This window comes from Lottia gigantea, assembly GCF_000327385.1.
Source record: "Lottia gigantea unplaced genomic scaffold LOTGIsca_12, whole genome shotgun sequence".
Classification (NCBI taxonomy): Eukaryota; Metazoa; Mollusca; class Gastropoda; family Lottiidae; genus Lottia; species Lottia gigantea.
In genome coordinates, this window is record NW_008707225.1 from 70,896 (window position 1) to 95,074 (window position 24,179).

The following is a 24,179-nucleotide window of genomic DNA, read 5'->3' on the forward strand; positions in this document are numbered from 1 at the left end:
CTCATAACAAGGATAAACCAGACAAGAAAGTCAAACCGCCTAATAAGGAAAAGACAGGTCAGAAAGTTAAACTACATAAAAAGGAAAAACCGGGCAAAAAGGCCAAGATCTCTCAAATAGACAAACAAGACAAGAAAGTCAAACTGCCAAAAAAAGAAAAACTAGGCAAAGAGGCAAGGCCTGATAAAAATTTAAATCAAGACAAAACGATCATAACTCATAAAGAAAAACAAGCACCAGAAAAGAAAAAAGGACTGGAAAAAGAAAAGCGTCCTAAAAAGGAAAAACAAGACAAGAAAGTCAAATCTCCTAAAATAGAAAAACAAGACATGAAATTCAAATCTCCTGACATGAAAAAACAAGACAAGAAAGTCAAACCTCATAAAAAAGAAAAACAAGAGAAGAAAGTCAAACCTCCTAAAAAGGATAAACTAGATATGAAAGTCAAACCGCCTAAAAAGGAAAAACTAGACAAGAAAGTCAAACATCATAAAAAAGAAAAACCAGACATGAAAGTCAAACCGCCTAAAAAGGAAAAACTAGGCAAGAAAGTTAAACCTCATAAAAAAGATGAACCAGACATGAAAGTCAAACCTCCTAAAAAGGAAAAACTAGGCAAGAAAGTTAAACTGTCTAAAAAGGAAAAACAAGTCAAAAAAGACACACCTCCTAAAAAGGATAAATCAGAAATGAAAGTCAAACGACCTAAAAAAGAAAAACTAGACAAGAAAGTCAAACCTCATAAAAAAGATGAACTAGACATGAAAGTTAAACCGCCTAATAAGGAAAAACCCGGAAAGAAAGTTAAACTTCCTAAAAAGGAAGAACTAGACAAAAAGACAAAACAAGACATAATTCATAAAGAAAAACAAGCACCAGAAAAGAGAAAAGGGCTGGAAAGAGAAAAGCTTACTAAAAAGGAAAAACAAGACAAGAAAGTCAAACCTCCTAAAAAAGAAAAACAAGACAAAAAAGACAAACCTCATAAAAAGGATAAACCAGACATGAAAGACAAACCGCCTAAAAAGGAAAAACCAAGCAAGAAAGTTAAACTGTCTAAAAAGGAAAAACAAGACAAAAAAGACAAACCTCCTAAAAAGGATAAATCAGACATGAAAGTCAAACCGCCTAAAAAGGAAAAAATAGACAAGAAAGTCAAACCTCAAAAAAAAGATAAACCAGACATGAAAGTCAGAGCGCCTAAGAAGGAAAAACCAGGAAAGAAAGTTAAATTGCCTAAAAAGGAAGAACAAGACAAGAAAGTCAAGCCTCCGAACAAAGATAAAGCAGACATGAAAGTCAAACCGTCTAAAAAGGAAAAACCAAAACGGTTGATAAAAAGTCCAAATCCGTTTGAAAAGACTAAAGGCAAATACGAAATTAACAAGCCTATGAAGGAGAATGACCCTAAAAAGATCAAACCTAATAAAAAAGGCAAAGAGCCTAAAAGAGACAAGCCTTTCCAAAAAGCCAAAGTACCCGAAGATGACAAATCCAATAAAACGTCACAGTTGATAACAAATCCTAACCCATTTAAAAAGACGAAAGGAAAATACGAAGTTAATAAGCCTATTAAGGACAAGGACCTTAAAAAGATCAAACATCCTAAAAGAGACAAAGAGCCTAAAAAGGACAAACCTCTTAAAATGGCCAAACAGCCTAAAAAATCCAAACAGCCTAAAAAAACTGAGCCTTCGAAAAAAAGCAAAGAAGCTAAAGATGACAAATCCAGTAAAACGCCAAAGTTGTTAACAAATTCGAACCCGTTTAAAAAGACAAAGGGAAAATACGAAGTTAACAAGCCTATTAAGGACAAAGACTCTAAAAAGATGAAATCTCCAAAAAAGACCAAAGAGCCTAAAAAAGCCAAACCACCCCCAAAAGTTAAAGAACCTAAAGATGACAAATCCACTAAAACGTCACAGTTGATAACAAATCCGAACCCGTTTAAAAAGACGAAAGGAAAATACGAAGTTAACAAGCCTATTAAGGACAAGGACCTTAAAAAGATGAAACATCCTAAAAAAGCCAAGGAACCTAAAAAGGACAAACCTCTTAAAATGGCCAAAGAACCTAAAAAAAATGAGCCTTCGAAAAAAAGCAAAGAAGCTAAAAATGACAAATCCAGTAAAACGTCACAGTTGATTACAAATTCGAATCCGTTTAAAAAGACGAAGGGAAAATACGAAGTTAACAAGCCTATTAAGGACAAAGACTTTATAAAAATGAAATCTCCAAAAAAGACCAAAGAGCCTAAAAAAGCCAAACCACCCCCAAAAGCCAAAGAACCTAAAGATGACAAATCCACTAAAAAGTCACAGTTGATAACAAATCCGAACCCGTTTAAAAAGACCCGAGGAAAATACGAAGTTAACAAGCCTAAGGATAAAGACCGAAAAAAGTCAACAAAAAAACAAAAAGCCAAAGAACCTAAAAAATCTAATCCTTCCCAAAAAGTCAAAGAATCTAAAAAATCCAATCCTTCCCAAAAAGTCAAAGAATCTAAAAAATCTAATCCTTCCCAAAAAGCCAAAGACCCTAAAAAATCTAATCCTTCCCAAAAAGTCAAAGAATCTAAAAAATCTAATCCTCCCAAAAAAGTAAAAAAACCTAAAAAGGCCAAACCTAATAACCAGGCCGACGAACATAAAAAAGCCAAACCCCTTAAAAAAGGCAAAGAATCTAAAAAAGCCAAACAACAGCAAAATGCCAAAGAACCTAAAGATGACCAATCCACTAAAAAGTCACAGTTAATAAAAAATCCGAACCCGTTTAAAAAGACGAAAGTAAAATACGAAGTTAACAAGCCTAAGGATAAAGACCCCAAAAAGTCAAAACCTCCTAAAAAAGCCATAGAACCTAAAAAATCCAATCCTCCCAAAAAAGTCAAAGAACCCAAAAAGGCCAAACCTCCTAAAAAAGCCAAAGAACCCCAAAAAACCAAAGAACCTAAAAAATCCAAAGAGCCTAAAAAAGCCAAAGAACCTAAAAAAGCCAAACCCCTTAAAAAAACCAAAGAGCCTAAAAAGGTCGTGCCTCCGAAAAAAGCCAATGAGATACAAAATACCAAACCTACCAAAAAAGTGCATGAACCTATAAAGGTCAAATCTCCCAAAAAAGCCAAAGAACCTAAAAAGGTACAACCTCCCAAAAAAGCCAAACCACCAAAAAAATCAAAATCTTCAAAAAAAGCCAAAGAACATAAAAAAGTCAAACCTTCCAAGAACGTCCAAGAACCTAAAAAGTCCAATCCTCCCAAAAAAGTCAAAGAACCTAAAATGGCCAAACCTCCTAAAAAAGCCAAAGAACCTAAAAAAGCCAAACCCCCTAAAAAAAACAAAAAGCCTAAAAAAGTCGAGCCTCCGAAAAAAGCCAAAGAGATAAAAAATACCAAACCTCCCAAAAAAGTGAATGAAGCTATAAATGTCAAACCTTCCAAAAAAGCCAAAGAACCTAAAAAGGTACAACCTCCAAAAAAAGCCAAACCATCAAAAAAATCAAAATCTCCAAAAAAAGCCACAGAACCGAAAAAGGTCAAACCTTCCAAGAACGTCCAAAAACCTAAAAAGGTCAAACCTCCCCAAAAAGATAAATCACCCAAAAAAGCAAAACCTCCGAAAAAAGCAAAACCTCCGAAAAAAGCCAATGAACCTAAAAAGACCAAGCCCTCCAAAAAAGCCAAACCACACAAAAAATCAAAACCTTCGAAAAAAGCCAAAGAACCTAAAAAAGTCAAACCTCACAAAAAGACCAAGGAGACTAAAAAGGCCAAGCCTCCCAAAAAAGCCAAACCACCCAAAAAAGCCATTCCTCCTAAAAAAGCCAAAGAACCGAAAAGAAGGAAACCTCCCAAAAAAGCTTAAATTGTTATGATTTATAATCGTTTTTTGTTTCCTGGAAATCGTTGAAGTTTTCTGAATTATTCATGATATTTTTCTATGTTTTGTCTTTGATTTGTAAGGTAATATTTGTCATACTATATATATTCCTATATAGTGTAATGAAAAATGAAAAGTTATATCATGTAAACGTGTTTTCTTTTGTACGTTATTACAATATGTGGACTCTTTTTGCCATTGCCCCTGTCAGTTCACCAACCCGCCCGTACATATGCCTATATTGTCACTACGGCTGTCATTAGATTTAAAGAACAGATTTTCTATTGAGTTCTATTGTCACATTGTCATATCCCCCCTTCAATAGTCTATATTGCATGGGCATTTTCAAATTCTGATGTGATGCAGCTATATATGTCCATATTGGTCTATGGATTGAATAATGTCGCATAACAATCTAACGCCCGGTTCATCTGAAATTCACGAAAATGTATCGACCAATCTCTCACTTTTTAAATTGATTAAAAAAAAATGGAAATGGAGGGGGAGGGGGCAAAGCCGGGCAGCCTCTATTTTCTATTCCATGTTTTTATTGTTTTTTTTTTGTATAAACAATATTAATTGACATAATAGGAGTAGTTAAGAGAATACACTTTAAGGCTTAAGCTTACATTACATAAATTGATTATAGAATAAAATATGGTCAGGTATTATGGAGGTAACTCCAAGAGAGATCAAGAGATAATTGTAGGCCTATTTCATGTTGCCCAAAGAGTTTGAACGATTATAGCATTATTCAGAGTTGGAGAAGAATAACTAATGTTTATTTCGTTTAATTGTCGCTTCAATCTTCAAAAAACAGTTCCCTTGTCCTACAAACTGACCCAAAACTATATCTGCAAAATTTTCTTGTGGTGGTCCCACAGTCCGTATACAAATAAACCTTAATTCGCCAGGAAATATCAGGAAATCGCGTTTCAGGGAGTCAAATTCTCTAGAATTTTCTAGAGGGGGTCCCCAAACTTCAGAAAATCATGTTTCCTGGCTTCCATTGGGCTTCCTCGGCAATTCACAATGTTTTCCGGGACTTGGTTGGCTACTTGCCTGCCCTTTCGACCAGGAGCTCAAAAAGATGTAAATTTGCGAGTTGGTATTAAGTCGCCATTTGGTTCTAGTTTCGTCGAATTTAGATTAGAATCTTCTTGACAAAGAACTGCTTGACAAATTTACAAACCAATTCAAAATTTGTGAACTGACTTTTTGCATTAATGGCGTGCCATAGTGATTGGCTGTATTCGCCAGCATATAATCCCACCAAATCGCTGCATTTACACACCTTCCTGATACAAAGGTGGCTATTGCACATCTTAGCAATCGCTAATGTATTATGAATTTCGAAGTATATCTACAATATAACAATAATCACCATTCTTGTATCATGGGAGTTTATAACTGCAGTGATTTGATTGGATTGTACAACAGTGAAAACAGCCAAAATCTTGTGCAAAGTATGGCAAAATCGAGAGTAGAAGTTGTGTAGTAGTGGACTCCTCCAAAGTGAGGTATCATCAGGTGTTCCAAAAACAGTAAGCACAATATGTTTCTCGGGCGACATCCGCCACTACCACAATCATGATATACAACCAGATCAGTTCATGTCTGACCAAACAAATCAGCCAAAATGCCAGAAACAGGTATTTTGTACCTATTAAGGAGTTCTGCATAACGACCATAAAATTCACTGCATGACATATGAAGTTTGTGTGTCAAGTAACCTTGTTTCAGCAATTTCAAAGTTAATATTCGACCTCTAGCTAGGAAATCCTCATAAAGAGAACAAACCCTAGCATAGGATTATAACCTCCGAAGAGGTTTTAAGCGTTATCGCTTGGCGTAATCCGCTAGGCGTTTGCCAGTGAAATCGCATCAAAACGTCACGGGAGCATATCAATAAAAAAAACTTATCCTAATATGAAAATAGTAGCCCCAACAAGTGATGATATTCGTCAAAAGTGGATCCCTTGACTTTTTCAGGTTGACACCGTTTTCAGAACATTTAAATTGCTTTGACTTCAGTATCACCGTCAACCATGTTGTCTGCGTCTCAAGCAAGTTTTTCTCCGCCTATACTCATGTGCACATAGTACAACGCGGCGTATTTCGTTGTATAATTTTTGGGCATAAACTGGCTCGCTTTACGCGACGTTAAAATTACTGCCAAACTTTGTGTTGATTCGATGTCTTTTACGCTCAAATAAGAAATTTGAAAGTGGTAAGTTTTCGAGGTTAATCTGGCATGATGTAAAATGTGTACAACGCTAAAATATAACTTCCAGCAAACTTTTGGTCCAACAATAAGTGATTTTACCGAAACAAATTGTACGACTTGGCTAGATCAATACGAACAAGTATGACTTACGTCCAAAACAAGTATGACTTTACCAGAACAAGTATAAATTTAACCAGACTTTCCATGTTAAAAAAAACACAAGCAAATCATTTACAAATAGGCTATGACATCCTGCCATTCCAAGAGAGCGTTAAAAATCTGGGTGTGATACTCAATTCTACATCAATAAGCATGGAGGAGAACGTGAAAAAGGTCTGTAGGAAATGATATCATCAACTCAGGAACATTAGTGGTATCAGACATTACCGAATCTGCGGTAGCAACACTTGTTTGCTCCCTAGTAATAAGTAGCATGTTCCTTTCTGAAACATACCACCGTCAGTACTACAACAAATTCTAAAAACCAATTCTAAAGAAGCTCCAATGATTGCCAGTATCAAGAGAATCGCCTCTTGGACTCTTCAATGTACCACAAACTCGGGTCCAGAATATCTGACTGATCTCATTGCAAAGAAGTACCAACATGAATCTAAGATTCAAGTGGCAAACTATAACAAATAAACTTCTTGTTTTTCTTTTTCGTTGGCTGCAGTCAGTGGAATAACCTACCGACACACGATGTTTAAGACAAAAGTTAAAACTGTTTTATTTACCTCTCGTTAGTCTTTATACTTTGGTGACATTTGTTTTTGATCTCACTAGTTTCTGTAAGCGCTATAAGCACGCTATTATTATTTAACAAGTATAAGTATGACAAGACTAGACTTTGATTATAGGTTTGACATAACCAGAACATAACTGTACCAAAACAAGCCTGACTGTACTGTACGAATGGGTTATTAAAATCCATAAAGATTTCGTTTAACATAGCCATTACTATTTAACATCAGTAAGTCATTATCGTACTCTATACATGTGTTTTACAATTTCATGATCCAAAATAATAATGACCGTTTGGTAAGAAAATCTGATTTTTTCACAACCATCAAGTCCTCTGATATTTTCATTATGCTTTTTGAGAGAATAGGGTGTATTTACTAATATTTCTATGAAAATATCTTGTCATGCAACTGATATCCCATAGTTTAGACAAAGACTTTCTCATGATAAATTGTTCATTTTGGCACAAATTAATCTGTTCGAAATATCAAGCTACGATTCCATATACGCGTCATGCGGATCCGCCATGTGTCATCCGTCATGCGTTAAAAATCGAAATGGTTGGTTTAAGAGGGTGTGGTTCCATATATGCGGAAGCGGTATCCGTCAAATGGTCTCCGTCAAGCGTCATCGGGTGTAGCGATTTTTGGCGCATTCGGACGCCTTTCCGCGCGAAGATCTCCCAAATGTGACGTATTTTGTGGGGATTCCCTGTCTTTTTTATGCACCAAAGCATGCATCTGTCCAGAAGTCTGTACGTCAAAAGAAAGATAACGCATACGTTTAACGCTCATATTTGACGCATGACGGATCCGCAAGGGCCATTTATGTCCGCATGACGCATCCGCATGACGCGTATATGGAATCTTAGCTTCAGTCATGACTTCACTTCGAATCAGTGATTGTATCAAAATCACATTAGAATAACGAGTGGATCTATATGGGTAACTATTAGCAGCAAAAATAATAGGTATAGAATTAAAGACATTCAAAATGATAATATGAGATTAGTTTTTTATATCAAAATAAAATGGGTGGCATAACTGTGTAAAGGCAATCATTTTAGTTCATTATCAAATATTTCTTTAATAAAAGATACAATGACTTCGTGAATAGTTAATTTTGATCTAATTATTTGGCTATCAAGGAGATGAAACATTATGAAATTATTCTATATGATAAGATCAAGCGATTCCCATGAAAAGCTTGTCTTTGACCAAGAATTTATGCAACATTTACATTGTTCAGATACAATCCAATCATACTGAATGTTCAGTGTTTGAAATTCAGACTGAGAAAGTAATCAACATCTCTGTTTCTATTAACGGGGCACTAACAAACACATAAAGTGCCGTACATAAGAAGAACAGTTTCAAGAAAAGTAGTGTTATATAAATTTCAGTATGGGATGACTGTGTGCAATAGAAAGAAAAATAATGTTTTTGGTCCAGTGGTCTTGTCTCCAGTATTAAAATTTCACTTAACCTATTGGTTCTTCATTTCGCCTATGTGATCTGAAGTCGGTACCAGAAAGTAGGATAGAGGGCGATGACCATTAAGGCCGATGATCAGAATGTAGCTGTTTTGATAAATAGGTTAAATTTATCATTATTTATTATATTTATCTTTATATATTGTATGTATGTATTATGCTTTGTTTTTTTTCATTAAGGGTGAAATTTGATTTTTTGATACTAATTATGTAATCCTTTGTATCATTTATTGCCTGTGTTTCTCATAAGAAAAGTCACTTTTTTCTAAATAATTCGAATATGATGGGGTTTAAATTGTCGATATGTATATTTATGTTAACTGATGATATTATTTTACAGTCCCTCCTCTTTTTAAACTAACCTCACTATTCATTGTTTAGCTAATTCAGATATAGCTCATTACATGTTGAACTATGAAGTATTTAGCAACTCTTAGATGTCCACCTTCTGGCGTCTGATTGGTTGAAATAAAGTACGTGGCGACATCTCTGTGTAATTTCCAACATGGCTGACTCCGGCATGGTAGGAAAAACAGATATCAGAACTACAATGGGGAATCCTGGAGGCTGGAAAAGTCTATTGACATTTTTCATTCTCGCCCTAGCATGGTTGGCTGGATTTAGCTCTAGATTATTTGCTGTCATTCGTTTTGAAAGCATCATACACGAATTCGATCCCTGGTAAGAATGGAGAACCGGCTCTTTTTTTCTTTTATTATTTATCCAAATTTATCTTTCTCTTTTTTTTTTTACGTAAAATACATTTCTTACTATTGAATTTAGATATAAATCCTTTGGTGGCCTTTCTTATTTCATTGCATAGTCATCTTTAGAGCACCTTAACTTTATTGGGTCCATTGTGCCTCTCAGAATCGACCAATGTGGGTGCTTTCCCTTGTAGATAATTCCACTGCTCAGTCACAACAAAATACGATGCACAGAGAGGAAAGAAGCCAATGAATGAAACACCCTCTCTAAAAGTCAGACTGGTGGAGGCTGAGGCATGCAAGTGAAATAGTATTGACAACTAAAATACTTAAGTGCTTGAAGTTTACTGACATGAAAGTAATGTTGATGATACTGATAGAGTGATATATAATTTGTAGTGATGGAATATGATGATAATATTATCTCACTAACTGGGAATTTGTACAGTGGGATTACAGGAAACAAAATAAGCGGTTGCGATTCAAGTTTTGGCAGAACGGGATTTAATTTTCGTCAGTAGAGCATTTTTTTTGTAATGCATAATGTTTTCTAATAATAAATGAAACTCAACTGATTATAAAATTTGGTGTCTAAAACAATGAAATCCCGTTAATTTGTAAAACCTGTAATCAAATTTCTTGAGGATGTGAGATTAGGCACAGAAACAAAAGAGGCATCACTGTTGCTATAAATAGTATTGTAGTCATAGATTGTGCTAACTTGGTGGAAAATACTCATGCTTCATCATTTAATGGTCAAAATACAACACTTCTAAAAAAATATAGTAAAAAAATATTAAGAACTTACAAATATCCATTTATGTAAGAGATGCCAAAACAGAGGTCTAAATATTATTGGTAGGTTTGGACTTTTCTTAATCGAGAATTATTGAAAGCTTAGACTCAATGTCATGGGAATAGATAAGACAAATGCAAGTATTTCATCACTTAAAAAATAACATGGAAGATATCAGGAGTAAGAAAAGCCATTATTGAAGAATTATATTCCAATAAGTGAACATGTAAGCCTAAGTGAGGTAGAACCACTCAATATTATCGGGTCTGCATTGTGCAAACTTGTTGAATTTTTTGTCTGAACGGGGTGTGCATTATTTAAGGTGACAGATTTTTAAGATTTACTCGAGTGTCAAAGGAATGCACAAAAGGAATTTGGGTTTAACGTCTACTTCTTTTAAAATTATAATTTGCACTGGTGGTATTGAATTTACAATTCAAGAATCATTTAATTTAATACGATTTCTAACATTTTTAAAAAATACTTAATACATCGTTAAAAAAGGTGCCATAAGCTTAAAATTTCAACTATCAAAGAAGAAATTGCTCCACAAAATTTTAAACTGCTATTCAATTTTAGCCCATAGAGAAATACTATGCAAATAAAAAAGTAACCCTAGATTAGATCGATAATGTGACAAACAGAATATGGGAGCAACTCAATTTTCAACAAATGGTAGTGATTGATGACATCAATTGATCAATTGATAGATTTGATTTAGGGCTGGGCGATATACCAGTATCACAATAAATAATGGTATAGAAATTTATATTGTTAAAAATATCACCTGATTAAAAATCATAATTTTGTTTCAAAAACCAGTAAAAAATATACCCATATTGTGATATATTAATGCTTAATATCGTGATATCAACTTGAACCAATATCGCCCAGCCCTAATTTGATTGGTTGAATACACCAATAATACACCCTTATAAAACCTTCAACTGAAAAATGAACTGTTGTCTAAAGATAAAACCTTAAACTGTTAAAAGAACAGTTGTCCAAAGATATTTTTCTGTGGTGAGGGGATATAATATAACAAATCAGAAATTTTGCTTTTCATTTACGAAAATCTTGTTCAATATCACTTGTTTAATAAGCTTATAGTACCGGTACAGACTTACCGTCTCAACATTTTATTGATTTTTTAAGCAGATGTTAGATGATGGCATAAAAAGATCCATAAGAATGCATGATTTATTTCATTACATGATATGATTTGTATTAAAATGTGTCAGTGTCTAAATAATTTTACACTGCTTGTAAGCAATAATAAAATATAATACTTTTAAATGAATATCTTGGTTGGGTGACCGCTTGAGAACTTGTAGAACATTATATGATGCGAAACTACTTTAGAGAAAAAAAACTGTTTGTATGCATATTTAGGTAAAATGTTATTTTATTTTTGTGTGCTATATACATAGTTTTCAGTCTATTGAAAATAAAATCTTGTATAATATATATTATTTGATGGATTCAATTATTAACTCGTAATATAATAAACTTACAGTATACTAGATTTTTCTGTTTTCCTCGGCAGAAAAAAAGATTGAAAAATTGTTTATATTTAGGTGATAAAACTGACTGTTGATATATGTGTTATTTAATTGACCAGTGATGTTCGGTTATTTACAATCAAGCTAGGTATAAGGGGTTTTGCAATCTTTCGAACTGTACCATGTACCAGTCACCCATGATATGTACATAATGTAGTGGCTTAAGATATCTAGATAGTTGAAAGTAGTAACAATATATATGTGTAGTTTAGGAGGATACCAGGGAAGATTTGCCTCTGGCAAACTGTTTTTCCTGCCAAATAAAGTATTATTATTACAGTTAAAACCAGGACTGTTTGATTTATCCTTATTCATGGGTTTCTTTATGACCTTTAAATGTCAATCAATAAGCTGATCACGTAATACACAAATGATTCTACTTACACTTTCTGAAATATTATTTCTCAAACTAGTTAATTACCCGTATATTATAAATTAAAGGGATTGTAAGAGGTTTTATAAAGTACCAAGGCTGTGATAAGGTACATAATTGTTTTGTTAATTATGATAGTTTTGATGCAAATAACTAAAATGTAAGTCAACACTTGACACAAAATGCCAATTAATATTTGTTTAATCTACACAAAACACACAAAAAACAACATGACTGGCTTTTAAAAGTCAATCACCGACAACTTGATGTATGGATTATAAGCATCTTTTGCTTTCAACAACCTCTAATAGATTGTCGTGTAAACAAAATATGTAATTGAAATTAAGAAAGCACAGGTAGAGGACAACTTTGGATACTGGTACTTCAACAAAATAACACTTATGAAGTTCGATGCCACAATTCTCCAGTAAATCAATGATATATTTTCAATAATGATTGTATATTTTGAGATATATTGTTTAGTATCTTAGTATCAACTTAAAAAAACTCCAGCTTTAATATGGGTGGGAAAAAACTTTTAATGAAAATTCATGGATTATGAACTCTCTGAAACAATGAAGCCACTTACTGATATATGTCTTTTCGATTAGTTCCTTCATATGACAATATATGCCTCGACAACAATTGATTTCAGTGTTTGAATTTTGTAGGTTCAACTACAGAGCTACACATCATATGGTCACCCATGGTTTTTATAATTTTTTAAACTGGTTTGATGATAGAGCATGGTATCCTCTTGGCAGAATTGTTGGGGGAACGGTAAATAATAACATTAAGATTTCTTCTCTGTTCTTGGACATGCTACAAAATAAAAAAACGAATAATTCAATTTGAGTGATTGTTACTGTTAGAATTGGCTGTAGAATATTCTGCTGTCAGCCATTTTGTTGTAAGGTAACTTATATTAACAACAATGTCATGTTCACAAATCAAGTTGCAATTTTTCCAATTAAAATTTTGATATAACTTAATTCAATGACTTTAATTTATCAAGATGCATTTGCAAATTTGTTTTCAATTTGACATGTGTTCTAGTTATAAATATTTGTGTGTGTCTGATGTCAAATGAAATTGAGGTTTATTTTTGTTGGAAACTTTGATATTTACTTGAAGTATAATATCGTCACTGAGTAATTTATTGAAATGTAAATTATTTTATATAACACAAAATACATGTAGGCTACTTAATTTCTGTAACATAACAAAAATTTCTTTATAGTCTAAACTAAAATTCTGCCTAGCAAGATTTCAGATATATTAACTAAGCAATTAAAACAAAAAAGCAAAACTGAATCCTTTTGTGTGATATTAGGTAAAAACAAAGGTTTTGTATGATCATTTTGACACATAATAAAAATTTTGTCACGCCTCGACCAATCATACTGAAGTCTCAGAAACTGGAAGTTTTTAGTTAAGCTAATCAGTAATAGTGTTCACAGCCCACCGTTGAAATTTGAGTCTTCAAATACATGTGTTTCCAGAATTATATGTGTTTGTATGTATAAGTTACAACTCGTCAATTGAAGACACTCTGTGATATAAAAAAAGACATAGAAATAGTGAGAAAATTCATAGTTTGAGCCGTTTGAGGTATTTTTAAAGGAATTATGTCATATATTACCAGTACTTCTGAAGACTATTTACATGTTCTCAAGACTAAAATCAAACCCCCAAAAATGCAACATCTATCCCTTTAATGATTCATAGGAATGCCACAGGGTGTTTTGTCAAATATTCAAATATTGTAATTGCACATGTTGACATTCTTCATTAGCTTCATCTAGAACAGAAGTCAGATTTAAAACCCATATTTATATGCCAACAATTGCTTGTAAACACTATATAAGGCTTAATTCTTAACAATTTTTGACGAAACTTTGTGTGAGTGTTTGTATTCACTGAAGGATGAACCCTATTGAAAATCACAAAAGCCGAAAAATATTTAAAACACTTTCAATTTTTAGCTTGTTCACACTAAAAATCACAATTATTCCTGGATTTTGACAGAACTTGTTAATATTATTCAGTATCACCCCAAAAAGTTCAAAAGAAGTGTATGACTGAAGGTTGAATATAACATGGTGGTGTTTATTGAGAGTCAAAGCTGCCATTATGCAAATATTACCTTTCCTGGCAAGCTATTTTAAATTTTTGTATATAATTGTAGGTATATCCTGGGTTGATGGTGACATCAGGCACTATACATGCCATATTAAACACATTAAATATACCAATTCATATTAGAGATATCTGTGTATTTCTTGCTCCAGTTTTCAGGTAAGTTTCATACTAGGTGTTAAGGGGTGAAAGCTTCTGGCTGACTTCCGGGAGAACTGGCACAGGCATCAGAATTGTTCTACCTAGAGAAGGATTTGAAGTTACAGTGCCAAATTGCCTAGAAGACAATATCCAATTCACTATTGACTGAGCTTTTTCACTGCCTTGGCTTGTTTAAATATGTGGATATGGCAATACTTAGTATTTATATATCACTTTCTTAAACACGATTTTATTGGTTTAGGAAATAAAATGTTTTGTCCTATTGAGATAAGCCATTAATGTCTTTCAAAAAAAATCAGTCTTATGAAAAAAAAAATATTAACTCACTTGTTACTCATTTGGACAAAATTCCATATTTTGATATACATTTTGTTACGTAAATCTATATAGCCTAAGTATCTTTAATAATATAACTTTTATTGGATCAAGTTAATATCAGGATATCAAGCATTGATATATCACTATATGTGTATAACACAATATAATTAATAAAGGAATTGTAGAGGTTTTTTAGCCTTTTATGTGTATCGATAACACCTTTGCTTTCTATTTCGAACATTTCCAGTTAACCTTTTTCTTTTGCGGGAGTTGTCTCATTTCAGAAAGTTAACTCTTTCTGGAATTGCAGGAACCACGTCATCGGACAAAGCATTGGATAGTCCCTTAAATGTTAGAAAAAACATAAATATCACACCAGTCTTGAATATTATTAAAAAAATAGAATTGTGTAGATGATCTTATTTGGATGAAAATTTGACGACATTTTTACAAGATATATAGATGTTTTGATATTTTTTGATCAGGTATAATGATATGAATTCCTATACCGGTACCAGTATATTGCCCAGCTATAGGTGAGACACAAAATACATAAAGCAGGACTGGTCACAATGTGTCAATACTTGGATTTATTTGAAACACTACACCAGTAGTCTTGATAATTTTGTTACCAGTATGTTGACAGATCTATCATGAGCTGTTTTAGGGGCTCAGATTCCATATTTCTATTCTTTCCAATTATCAAGGTTTAAATAATGTCTGGATTTGACAGCTTTTAATGAATAGACCATAAAAAACATAAACTCAAGAGTTGGTAAATAAGTTCTTTAAATCTGATATTCTCAACATTGACTGGTATTCTTTGTATTTTCAGTGGGCTGACATCATTAGCTGTATATTTTTTCACTAAAGAAATATGGAGTGCTGGAGCTGGGTTATTTGCAGCTTGTTTTATTGCCATTGGTATGTTAGTTAAAATTTACTTAAAAAAAATATAGTGATGTCATCAAAGACATTTAATGGAATTGCAGGAACCAGAGATGCCTGATCGAAAATTGGATGCTATAAGTGTCCCTGATACACATAAAAAAATTTAGAAAAACTCTTTACAATCCCTTTAAGAACTTTGAGGAGATTTTTTGAGATGATACTAATTAATAATTTTCACTGAAATCATCGGTGAGACATGCATTTTATTTTCTTTCATTTTACTTTACAGTACCTGGTTATATCAGTAGATCTGTAGCAGGTAGCTATGATAATGAAGGAATAGCTATTTTTGCTTTGATGTTTACATATTTTTTATGGGTATGTGAAAGTAGTCAAAATAAAATTTGGCATTCAATGTTAGTAATATGTCTATTAGTCTTTAAGGTACGGGTGGTTAAACCTCAGTACTAAGGAAGATTAGTATGTTGAAAGAGACCAAAAATATTGGCAAAGATTTCTCAAGGCATCACCTAGTTCTTCTGCTCTTTTCCTAGTAAACAAAATAAAATTCAGAGGCTATGCTTCACGCTAAGGATTAACCATCCTTACATTGCCAAGCTATTGCAAACTTTATCTTATACCTTGACTTCAATAGCCATTATTCACGGAAATCAGTAATTTGATTGGATATAGTCGATCAGAGCTCTCAACAGAAAGAGTTGAATATAATGGCTTATGGGTTGCAGACTTTCTCGAGGAAACTTAGCTTGGCTGTATTTGCTGGCATAAAACCCAATCAAATCGCTGCTTTTCATGATACAAGAGAGGTGGCTATTAGACAAAGTTAGTAATAGCTTTTACATTGTGAAGTTGATGGTACTTGAATGATAGACAGGATCTTTTCAGTTTTTTCAGTGAAAAATGGATGGTTATTTTGGATAATTTCTTATTTCAGATAAAAGCAGTTAAAACTGGTCAGATATTTTGGGGAATATGTACAGCATTATCTTATTTCTATATGGTGAGATTTCATTTAGTTACTTTTTGAACTTATCATGAGACATCATAGCAATCAGCATGAGAAGTTTCAATGATTAGTTTAAGTAATGGAAATTGATAATATGATACAGGTCTTTCTCATACAATCTTACCTAATACTTACCTTTTCAGTGATATATGAATTCTCTTTTGATCTGATCAAAAAAAAGTTTTGTTAGATGATTTTTATACCAACCTTGCTTGTACAATTCCAATGTCATTATAGATTCCTTAGTGTTGTATATCAAGTTTAGTGTCAAAAAAATAATTTCTTATACACTGTGCTTTAGCAAAGAAATAGTGCACATCAGAAAGCATGTTCAACTATTCAAGACTACTAAAATAGACAGCTTGTAAACAGTTATTATTGTTACATAGATGTGTAAAATATCTTTGCTACACTTAACATGGAAACTTAGTATTGCCATCACTCAATATATTTCTTTTGCAGGCAATGAAGACTTCTGTTTTCATATGATTATCAATGGGCAGTATGTATCAGCATGCTAGTGATTGATTGATATAAGTACTGTTTTCATACAGTTCTTCAAAATGTTCATCAAATAATGATTAAACGTAGGGGTTTTATGCATATTAAAGAGGTCTATATATTATTTTTGTCTTTACAGGTGTCAGCTTGGGGAGGCTATGTATTTATTATTAATTTAATTCCACTTCATGTATTTGTTTTATTATTAATGGGAAGATATTCAAAAAGAATTTTTACAGGTAATTTTTCTTTGTTAATTAAAGGGCCATTCCACTTTTCATCAACAAAAACATCGCAAATTATAGCTGAAAATATTTCTAAAGTATGCTATTTATATCTATGTATTTACTTGATCAAACTGAATTTGTATTAAAAGGGTTAATTAAAAACTCAAAGTACTAATTGTTAACCAAGTTTTAGTGATAGGCTTTATAATGGCTTGATAGTATAAGTTGAAACCTTTAGAATATGTAGCAGGCTTATTTATCTTCAATTAGGCATTTATCTTAGTTAAATCTGTACTGTAGATTTCCAACAGCTTCCAAAAAGCATAACGCACTTTAAATGTTTAGCTCAGTTAAACTTTAACATCTTGATTTTTTAAATCAAAACTTTCAGATATGTTAAGGGATACATTTCTAGATTTTGGTGTACAGATTTCACAAATTTGAGCAAAACTTTTTTTTGGATCTACAAAAATGCAGAAGGCCCCTTTAAATAATCGAAAATGATTTTGCGTTTTATTGCACAGGAATTTTGATTTAGAAAATAAAAAAAACATTTGGTTAACAAAACATATTGATCTCTATAATGTTTGAAATGCGATCAGGCAAGAGGAAGTCTTTATCATCCAATTAGTCTTTGACATTTGTTGGGAATATTCTGTTTAACTCCTCAGTTTTCTTTTTTCAGCTTATACCAGCTTCTTTATAGTTGGTCTTATTTTATCAATGCAAATACCATTTGTTGGTTTCCAGCCAATCAGAACAAGTGAACATATGGCTGCAGCAGGTAAGTGTATTGGTGTATATTTATACATAGCCACAAATTAAACCAACATGTTTATGTATCGATTGCATTATACTTTACTTTTCTTCTTGATCGAACCCTCTTTTGATAAAGGTTTTTCAGTTACTAAATGTTCTTTACTTTGAAAGATCTGAAAGATAGTTGACTTTTACTTAATAGTAGCCACATTTTATCATTTAGCTTGACACTGGCTTCTTTGCAAGGTCTAGGTTTGATATTAGTCTTGATTGAGAAAATAACTGTTCCCACTCCAGCAGATCAAAGACAATAAAACTGGTTGTTTGTATTAAAAGTGTAGAAACTCCTAAAAACTCCCATGTAAAGCAATAGCCAAGGTCATCAATAGAGAGGAGAAGAAAATACTACATGAAACTCTGTTCATTTCTTACTGTGATTACATCATGTTTGAGGTTGTTCAATACTAGATTATTCATCATTAGTTTCTTTTCTTTTCAGGTGTTTTTGCATTATTAAATGCATACAGTGCATTGAAATATGTGCAATCCTTTGTAACAAAAGCTGAGTTTCGATATATATTTATAATGTCTGTGGGTATAGCAGCTTCTGTAGTATTTCTAACTGTTGTAGGCTTAACATGGGCAGGTATGTTAACTTTGTTGAAGAATTGAATATCTATCAGAGAGTCACTTTTACTCCATTTTTCGTAACCATGTCAGTCTTGCTGGTTTTGTTAGAAAAATCCGTATGAAAGATGCAATGATTCATATGAAAATGAAGATTACACATGATGGAGGTGAAATTTCCTATGTAATAACTCATATACAACTAGAGTCTACGCAATCAGAATTTTGTTCAGCTAGAAAATTTATTTTACAACTAGAAGATTGTAGAATTGTTTTGTATAGAATTAGGGAATATTGTTTTCAATTTGATACATTTGCTTAAAGGTACAATGCCTCTTAGGATGACAAAAAATTGAAATTTTTTGAACTTGGCCAAAATGAGGCTTTGTTCATCAGTGGACTTAACTAAGGGTTTTAGTTCAATGGAAATATTGTCTTTTATAAAGATTCTATTCTTAGTCCAACTAATGAATATATACACTTGATGATACTTTAATTTATGTCTATGCTAAGAGGTAATGTGCCTTTAAATGAGAAAATTTTGAAAAAATAGAAAAGTTCATACATTTAATATCATATACAATGGGAATGTACTCTTCATATCTTTATTGTATAGTTTTAAATAACAGAACACTATTTTATGATACACTATTCAGTCACATTTAGTATACCATAAAATTGTGTTCCCTTATTATTATCTCTACCCCTAAATTTTGTTAAGAATTCTGTATTGTATTTTATACAGGAGTTGATTTTGATATTTTATTTGTAGGTTATATTGCACCATGGAGTGGCAGATTTTATTCTTTATGGGATACTGGTTACGCTAAAATACACATTCCAATTATTGCATCAGTATCTGAACATCAACCTACAACTTGGGTGTCTTTTTTCTTTGATTTACATATATTGATTTGTGCTTTCCCAGTTGGTGTATGGTATTGTATTAAATATGTTAATGATGAACGAGTGTTTGGTGAGAATTATTACTGTATTTAGACTTTTAAAACTATCAATAAACAGATTGTAAAGAGGTTTTCTAAATTTTTATGTGTATCATGGATATGGATAGCATCATCAAATGCTTAGTTTTAGCGGAGTTGCAGAAACCACAGACGTCTGATTGAAAATTGGAATGGTGCAAATTGATGCTATCAATCAATACACCTATTAAAGAAATTTAAAAACCTCTTTACAATTCTATTAACTGTTCTAGCAGTGTTGATATTTGGTGTTTTTTTGTGTTTTCTTTGGTTTTACTGCTATTAACTTAAATTTATGACTGATTTGTTTAACCTTACTAGAACTATTTAACACTTTAACATCAGCACAACACTGCTTTACATTGTTCCACAAAATTACCTTTAAAACTCATAACTTTTGACTGTCTTACATTTAAAATTAGTTATGTTCAAGGTCCTTATTCTTGTAAATGTAACCTAATACATGCATACAACTGTCAAATTAGTTGACTTATGCCTGTTTTTGTGAAAAGATCTGTAACAGACAGAGAATGTTTCACAGAATAAGAAGAATATAAAACAAAGTATAAGAATTTGATTCCATGTATTATTCTGTTTTTCAGTTGTATTATATGCAATCTTTGCTAGTTATTTTGCCGGTGTGATGGTTCGTCTTATGTTAACCTTGACTCCAATTGTCTGTGTTCTTGCCGCTATAGCCTTCTCTAAAACTATGGAAATTTACTTAAAGGATGATTCTCCAAAAACAAATCATCGAACCAGTGAGAAAGATCAAGAAAATAAAAATGAACGTTTATATGATAAGGTAAGATTACTATTGAAGCTACATAATTGTAAATAACTTTGTAGACATTGATGCAGTTATGTTATAATTTGGAATGAGTCTATATTCAATCTATTATTTGTTTTTACTTCAGATGGCTTTAGTTTGACAGTCATGGTTGACAACAAATTAGATTTTGTTTTTGTTCATTCTGCACTATTATGCTTAAGATCTGATTTTTGATGATATTAAGCCTAAAAGGTGCTAGATAGATATATTTGCCTATAAAGGAATTCCAAACCATTTGATTTGAATACCAAATTAAGTGTATATGGTTCCTCTTACACAATAGAAAAAATCATTTCAACATATCACCATGCAATGACACCTTACTTTGCCCTTTCCAAGTCTGTCAAATTTTCATTACCTTCTATATTCAATTTTACAGTGAAGCATTGTTATTCAAGGCATTATAAATTATGAGGTTTCTAGAATTACTTTTGAACACTATAGATAATTATGTATTACAGGTTGGCAAGGCTAAAAAAATAAGTGATAATAAACCTAAAGATGATGATACATTAGGTATTAATATTAAAAGTGTGATAGTGATAGCTATGTTGATGATGTTAATGTTATTTGCTGTACATTGTACATGGGTTACAAGTAGTGCCTATTCTAGTCCTAGTATTGTATTAGCCACATACGGCCATGGAGGGTAAGCTTTTTTCATTTTTACTCACATCCACATGGCTAAGAGAAGATATTCACCATCTTGCATTTATGTACCAAAAAAAAACAAAGAAAAAGTAATGTTAGATTCATTAATCTAATCTTCTGTTGCATAATCAGCAAAAGGCGATGAGAGCTTTTACTTGAGATATTAAAATCAAGAATTTAGTCTTAGACCATTCAAAGTGTTTAATCTTGAAAATCAGTCTGTTAGTTCAAAGGCTTATTGTTGAATTTACTCAAAATTCTTGAGGACTGAAGATGAAAATAAAGGCATATATTTGATAATTTCTACAGATGGACCATTTGATGATGTTTGATCTTAAGATGATTGGAGTGTAACTTTCATACTAATTAAAAACCTAGAGGCATCAACAATAATTTGTGGCATTGAGAAATGCACTTCTCTGAACGGGATATGCATGCTGTGATCTTTTTTAAGATTGCTATAAATTTGTTCAATTAACCTATAATAAGATCTGCTTTGTCAGTAATGAAAATTTGAATATTGTTTTATTGACTAATCAAATGAGCTGAACTATTAACACCCCCCTTGAGAATTAATTTGTTATTGATTTTGTTTTAGGAGTAGAAATATATTGGATGATTTTAGAGAAGCTTATTTCTGGTTACGGCATAACACTCACGATAAAGCTCGTATCATGTCTTGGTGGGATTATGGGTATCAGATAGCTGGTATGGGAAATAAAACAACATTAGTTGACAATAATACATGGAATAACAGTCATATAGCCCTGGTATGTTTATTAATTTGATATCATCCCATGCTGTTGTCATGTGTCTCAGATATATGATTCTCATCAGAACAAATAGTTTAGGCAATGGTCTTGTGTATGGTTTTAAGAAGACTCATTGAACAGGACAGAGCAGTCCATGGGATTATTCTATAGTACAAAGACAAAGATGATATGAGTTCATATCACACTTTCAGAATTTTTTAAATGGGGTAAACATTGAAGACCCCTTGAAGTCCGCGAAAAGAACATTGACTTTTTTGACTTGGGTCTGTAAAGAGTTGCTAGACCATAACTATTGATGTTTTCCTGTTTTTCAACTCTTTTATTAAAATATATAAAGAAAAAATTTAAAGTTGGCTTCAAGAAATTACGATGTACAGATTATGGGAGCTGAAAATCTTCTTGCTATGAGAAGATATAATTTTTTAACTCCAGAAATGGAACTGTAATGTACTACATTTTTTCTAGGTTGGTAAAGCTATGTCATCCAATGAAAGTGCAGCTTATGCCATTATGAGAGAATTAGATGTGAACTATGTGTTAGTAATATTTGGAGGTGTTATTGGATATTCTGGTGATGATATCAATAAATTTTTATGGATGGTACGAATAGCAGAAGGAGAACACCCAAAAGATATTAGGGTAGGTCGTCTTTAATCTTTTTCTTTCAGAAACTAGTCAGAGAGTCTTATGAAGTGATGTCTGTGATTCAATGAGTAACCTGCAGACCCAATGTTAAATCCCAGCATAGGTTGTGATAAAACCTGTTAATCCAAATAGAATTGAATTTTATTGATCTGATTAAGGGAGTGTAAAAGTTGGTTTGTTATTTAGACAAGCTTACAGATTTTGATGCATGTCAGTAGATGTTGATTCAGATGGTAATCAACTAGTAATAACTATTGTCTTGTATTTCAGGAATCTGATTATTTTACTCCACAAGGTGAATTCCGTGTCGATGCTGCAGGTTCCCAAACTTTATTAAATTGTTTAATGTATAAATTATCATATTATAGATTTGGTCAATTACAGGTAAGTCTGAACAAATATCCACTTTAAAAGAAGATCATTTTGATATATGAATCAAGTTAACAAAATATCACTTTGTGATAACTGTAGTGCATTTGAAAGTTCAAAATGTCCCTTAAAGTTCAGAAGGGATTTGAAGGATGTTGAATAGTTTTGTCTAAAGACCCTTTGTTGTTTTTAGAAGGGTTGATAACTTAAATTGAGTTACTCTTCCTTTCACAATGGATTCAAGATGACCTTAGATATGACTTCCATATTACTTAACCTGAGTGGGCATTCTAATACGTATATTATCTGAGATATAATTTGTGTTTACAGTTGGATGCCAGAACTCCACCTGGTTTTGATCGAACTCGAGGTGTAGAAATAGGAAATAAGAATTATGAATTAACACATCTGGAAGAGGCCTATACTAGTGAACACTGGTTGGTAAGAATCTTCCGAGTTAAAGATCTTACTAATAGACAAGAAATATTAAAACCAAAGAAACCAATCAAAAAATCTTACAAAAAGAAACCTAAAAAGGTGAGTTGTGAATATAGAAAATGCCATTGATATACCTTATGTATTTATTATACATGTATTTATATAGTACATTAAGAGACATAAGTAGCTGTTTGTATTTTACACATGATATTTATAGTCCAGTTTTATGAGGTTACTCTGAGCTTCGAAGGGTGAGAGTATTTAAATAGTTTTAGAAACAAAAACATGCAATAAATTTTTTATATGTGATTGATCATCGTTAGACAGATGGGGGAGTGTCCTTGTTTAATAATTTTCATTACATCACATGCTGTATTTAGCTATGTAAGGAAGTATTTGTTTAGATTAAGTATCTATCTGAATGACCACCATCTCCAGTCACTTCCTTTCTCTCTATACATTTACAGGGAGATTTATGCCCTAACTTCAACTTAAACTTAAAGTTTTTCATCCCAAAGCACCTTTCACTAGTTCATATATAAGGAAAAGGGAAAGGAAATATTTGGTGTCATTTCATTTGTTACTAGATATGAAAGTATATCTTATATATGACATTTGCTTTATTTTATAATTGAAGGGAAAGAAGAAGCCTGGTACAATAAAAAATAAACCAAAAGTTATTAAAGGAGCACGTCCCAGTAAAAAGTGAGATCAACATTTGGATGATTAAAACTTCCTCATTTTTGAATTGTTGACCTAAGAATTCTGCTTAAAAAATAACTTTTGTTTTGCAAACTGGTGTAATATTGAGGGTTATAAAAGTGTGAACTTGGTGTGGAAATTCATAGATTTTTTTTTAGGATTTCATTTGTTATTAACTGTAAGGATGTTGTGAACTATTCATTTAAATGTTAAACTTGACAGATTTCACATGTTATTTATGTTGAGTTCATAACTTGGGTTCTGCAAACTTTTCAAAGACATTGCCTTTTTCTTCTTAAATAGTGCTCTTCTGTTGACAAACCAAATGTCGTTCTTTTTTTAATATATTGAAGTTGACA

General features: G+C 32.3%; 2 protein-coding genes across 2 annotated transcripts in view; both read left to right on the forward strand.

Moving 5' to 3' along the window:
• The window catches only part of LOTGIDRAFT_110705 (hypothetical protein), a gene marked incomplete at both ends in the record, with an annotated part of 10,598 nt that extends 6,725 nt beyond the window's left edge, over positions 1 to 3,873 (forward strand). The window contains one exon of the mRNA XM_009047971.1: positions 3,451 to 3,873. Within this exon, the coding sequence (XP_009046219.1) occupies positions 3,451 to 3,873 (423 nt within the window). The remainder of the gene's footprint in view (positions 1 to 3,450) is intronic.
• A 5,015-nt stretch (positions 3,874 to 8,888) lies between these two features.
• Positions 8,889 to 23,247, forward strand: LOTGIDRAFT_110908 (hypothetical protein; the record flags this gene model as incomplete). Its single annotated transcript, XM_009047972.1, has 16 exons — positions 8,889 to 9,019; positions 12,448 to 12,556; positions 13,965 to 14,074; positions 15,231 to 15,319; positions 15,576 to 15,664; positions 16,242 to 16,307; positions 16,954 to 17,053; positions 17,727 to 17,825; positions 18,300 to 18,446; positions 19,200 to 19,403; positions 20,013 to 20,215; positions 20,704 to 20,891; positions 21,495 to 21,663; positions 22,132 to 22,305; positions 22,582 to 22,695; positions 23,011 to 23,247. 16 exons carry the CDS (start codon positions 8,889 to 8,891, stop codon positions 23,245 to 23,247), a joined length of 2,229 nt encoding a protein of 742 aa, XP_009046220.1.
• Between the last annotated feature and the right edge of the window lie 932 nt (positions 23,248 to 24,179).